The sequence below is a fragment of the Rhinoderma darwinii genome, chromosome 6, assembly GCF_050947455.1.
Source record: "Rhinoderma darwinii isolate aRhiDar2 chromosome 6, aRhiDar2.hap1, whole genome shotgun sequence".
Classification (NCBI taxonomy): Eukaryota; Metazoa; Chordata; class Amphibia; order Anura; family Rhinodermatidae; genus Rhinoderma; species Rhinoderma darwinii.
The window spans coordinates 43071602-43075673 of record NC_134692.1 but is presented as its reverse complement, the minus strand read 5'-3'; the positions used below and the strand labels follow the sequence as shown (position 1 = coordinate 43075673).

The 4072-nt window shown below is 36.7% G+C and overlaps 1 protein-coding gene across 1 annotated transcript in view; it reads left to right on the top strand.

The window, feature by feature from the left end:
* Positions 1 to 1372: 1372 nt before the first annotated feature.
* The window catches only part of GBX2 (gastrulation brain homeobox 2), a 4021-nt gene continuing 1321 nt past the window's right edge, over positions 1373 to 4072 (top strand). The window contains exon 1 of the mRNA XM_075831176.1: positions 1373 to 2559. Coding sequence (XP_075687291.1) covers positions 2061 to 2559 — 499 coding nt within the window. The 5' untranslated portion in view covers positions 1373 to 2060. The remainder of the gene's footprint in view (positions 2560 to 4072) is intronic.

Below are 4072 nucleotides of genomic sequence, written 5' to 3'. Positions count from 1 at the left end.
TAGTTACAAAGTAGAAATTCAGAGCGGCTTTATTATAGAATAAACATGTACAAAAATATAGAGATAGATTAGATAGATAGATAGATAGATAGATAGATAGATAGATAGATAGATAGATAGATAGATAGATAGATAGATAGATAGATAGATAGATAGATAGATAGATAGATAGATAGATAAATGATAGATAGATAAAAATAATACTTTATCAAACGAGGTTCTATACATCGCACATAATTGTTCACAATCCGCTGGGAACAGGTGTATTCTCCTATATCTGGGACTAATAGAGATTAAGTCTATCCTTATGATACAAGGGATAATTCAGCACATAGTTAGTTAATATCAAGTACAGCTTGTTACTCGTACATGTTTGCTCCAAATATTAATAATAAATTAAAAACAATGAACACATCATAACATAGATGTGGATATATATATATATATATATATATATATATATATATATATATAAAACAGCATAGAGAAGAGTCAGAAGAATAGCCACCATTTATAACGTGCATAGAATTCAATAAATCCTTCTTATCCCAAAATTCATCATTATGAAATGTATCATGTGTGAATGCAAACATTGCGATATGTGTATGTGTGTGTGCATATATATATATATATATATATATATATATATATATAGATGGATGATAGATAGATAGATAGATAGATAGATAGATAGATAGATAGATAGATAGATAGATAGATAGATAGATAGATAGATAGATAGATAGATAGATAGATAGATAGATAGATAGATAGATAGATAGAGGTACAGACATTGTATGAGTCTGTATGCGAGAGTACATGTGGAATTCCTCTGCAATACACAACTCTATAATCTTGTGGGATCGATGGCGGATTTCAATTCCGTTTAATAATATAAGCGCACTGTATAGGTTGTATCTGAGCAATACAAAAAAAAAAATGCGATATTAGTCATATATATGAGGAATAGTAAAAAGAATGATCATCTATAATAAGAAATAGTCCTGAACACAAAGCATTCGCTCACGGATACCATGGCGATTCCCTTCACACACAATGTACAATGCGTTCACCAGTGACACTTCTATCTATAATGGAACAGATACTATCAGCTGTATTTATTTCCTATATGATATACATTGTTTCTCCTTGCAGTGGACACATAAGACATAGGGCTGGGGTGACAGCGCAGAGTCCCTCACACAGGGACAGATATGTGATTGCACTCCATCCTGACACTCTGTGAGGGGTGTGTGATGGGTTAGGTCTGGGGACACCGCCAGCCAATCACAATACAAGAGCAGGAACATGTGACCGAGGGAAGGTTCTAAAATGTAGCAATATGTGAATGGGAAATAGAAGCACAGTTTGTAGCTGCTGAGACCCGGGAGAGAGAGAGAGAGGAGACTGCTCAGCACACAGGTCACCTAGAGATTTGACACCCTGAAGACCAGTGGCCTCCATCATACAGAGGGGAACACCATCTCTAGACACAATACACTGTGTGTGAAGGGAAGACTCCACGGGAGGAAGATCCAAGTCACTCAGGGAACCATTGTGTGAACTCAACTCTATACACCTGACACTCAAGAAGAGGAGCACATCGGACGTGAGGAGGACAGAAGTATCAGAAGACAAAGAGAAGACTCCACAACAGACACAAGAAAAGCAAAGGACAGTTATTGAAGGAGAGGAGCCTTAATAGAAGGAAAGAGAAGCAGCCACAAGAGAGGGAGAGCCCTTGTACACCTATAGAAAGCGCTCAAGTGTCATACACCAAGAGGCATTACCTACAGACAGAAAATATCAATAAGTGTCACCACCACTAGACAAGAATCTGAGCTAAAGACCATAGCCTAAGTGCTGTGTCCTCTGTGTCCTCCTGTAGGGTCGGTCCAGGACCCTCATACTGCTCCCACTAGAACTCTGGGACTCATTCACTGGACGCTATGACAGGCTGAGGGCATCTCTCTGCCAAGACACTAAGCCATCTAGGTGCCCTATATTTAGGGTATATATATATCTGTTCTTCTCTATTCTATTGACTACCAGTAGCTTATATGAGTGCAGCTTTCCAGCCACCTCTCATGATGATGCAGCGTCCCCTGGGCAGCAGTACAGCTTTCAGTATAGACTCACTGATAGGGAACCCACCACAGTCCAGTCCTGGGCACTTTGTCTACACAGGATATCCTATGTTTATGCCATACAGGCCGGTGGTGCTGCCACCACCACCCCCTCCACCACCATCACTGTCCCAGGCCACTCTGCAGTCAACTCTTCCCTCTACACACCCCCATCACCAGATCCCCAGCCTGCCCAGCGGATTCTGCTCCAGCCTGGCACAGGGCATGGCCCTCACTTCCACACTGATGGCCACTTTGCCAGGCAGCTTCTCAGCGTCAACCCAGCACCAGGAGGCAGCCAGGAAGTTTGGAACCCAAAATCTGCAAGTAGGATTCGATAAAAATGATGGGGGCCAGTCAGATGGAGAAGACACTAGTAAAACCTATGTCACCAAAGACAGGACATTACTGCCCTTTACAGAGAGCGCCCTAGGTAAGTGCCCACATCTAGGATTTAACAGCCATATAAATTCATATATTTGGAAGTCACGGGCAAGTGATGTGTTTATGCAGAAAGTTTTATAATCCATATATATCAAATATATCTGACTCAGGTGATGAATAATTAGCACTGATCTCAATTAATCAGTCATAATATAAACACTAATTATTATGTATACATGTTAAATACATAATACCTCGATTAAATCTCTTATTTGCTAATTAGACATTTGGCATTTTGAAAACTTGGGCATTTTGACATTTTACACGTGAACTACAAGTAACAATATTTAAAATATGATTTATTCAACTAAGATTAATGGAAAATGCGACAGTTGTGAATTTAAAAATAATAAGGCGCTCAAAAAGGCGGAGATCGTGTTCACTTTAGATCTGGGTGTAAACTCTATTCCTTCTGTAGAGTGAAGTGTGAACCAGCAGGGATCTGATATTAATATCAACTACATAATTACAACGATTATTTTACCAATGAATATCTGTGATTAAAAATAACCAGCTACAAGCAGAATACATGATATCATACAGCGGTTACCAGGAGATAACGCGCTGCGAATCGCTCTTATAGACTATAGACATGTGATACAGTATGTAGATACCAATGCACGTACAGTATTTTATCGTGAACGAAATAAACAATCTCTGGAGTAAAGTAATGAGAATAAAGGAAAGAGTAACAGCAACAAAAGTGATAGTTCTGTTATTTGCTTTAGTGGATTATTTGGCTATTGAACGTGTGAATGTTTTCATTGTTATTATTTATTATAATGTATTGGATAGATAGATAGATAGATAGATAGATAGATAGATAGATAGATAGATAGATAGATAGATAGATAGATAGATAGATAGATAGATAGATAGATAGATAAATAGATAGATAGATAGCAACATCGATTTAATCTGGACTGGTGAAATAGTGCAAATATTAAATTAGCAGTTTGGTAGAGTTTATGAATCTCTCGTTTATAAAGAATGGTTATGTATATGTGTAAAACAATTGCATCAATAGGGATAGACAGATAGATAGATAGATAGATAGATAGATAGATAGATAGATAGATAGATAGATAGATAGATAGATAGATAGATAGATAGATAGATAGATAGAGATCGTTGACGACTAGCTAAAGCAGGTAGATGCCGTGAATTTATATATACACACACATATATATATATATATATATATATATATATATATATATATATATATATATATATATATATATATATATATATGTGTGTATTTATATATACGCACACGGTATATTAACATATAGAGCAGATCGGTACGATAGATAGATGATAGATAGATAGATAGATAGATAGACAGACAGACAGACAGACAGACAGACAGACAGATAGATAGATAGATAGATAGATAGATAGATAGATATAGATAGATAGATAGATACCTTAGAGAGAGATAGATAGATAGATAGATAGATAGATAGATAGATAGATAGATAGATAGATAGATAGATAGA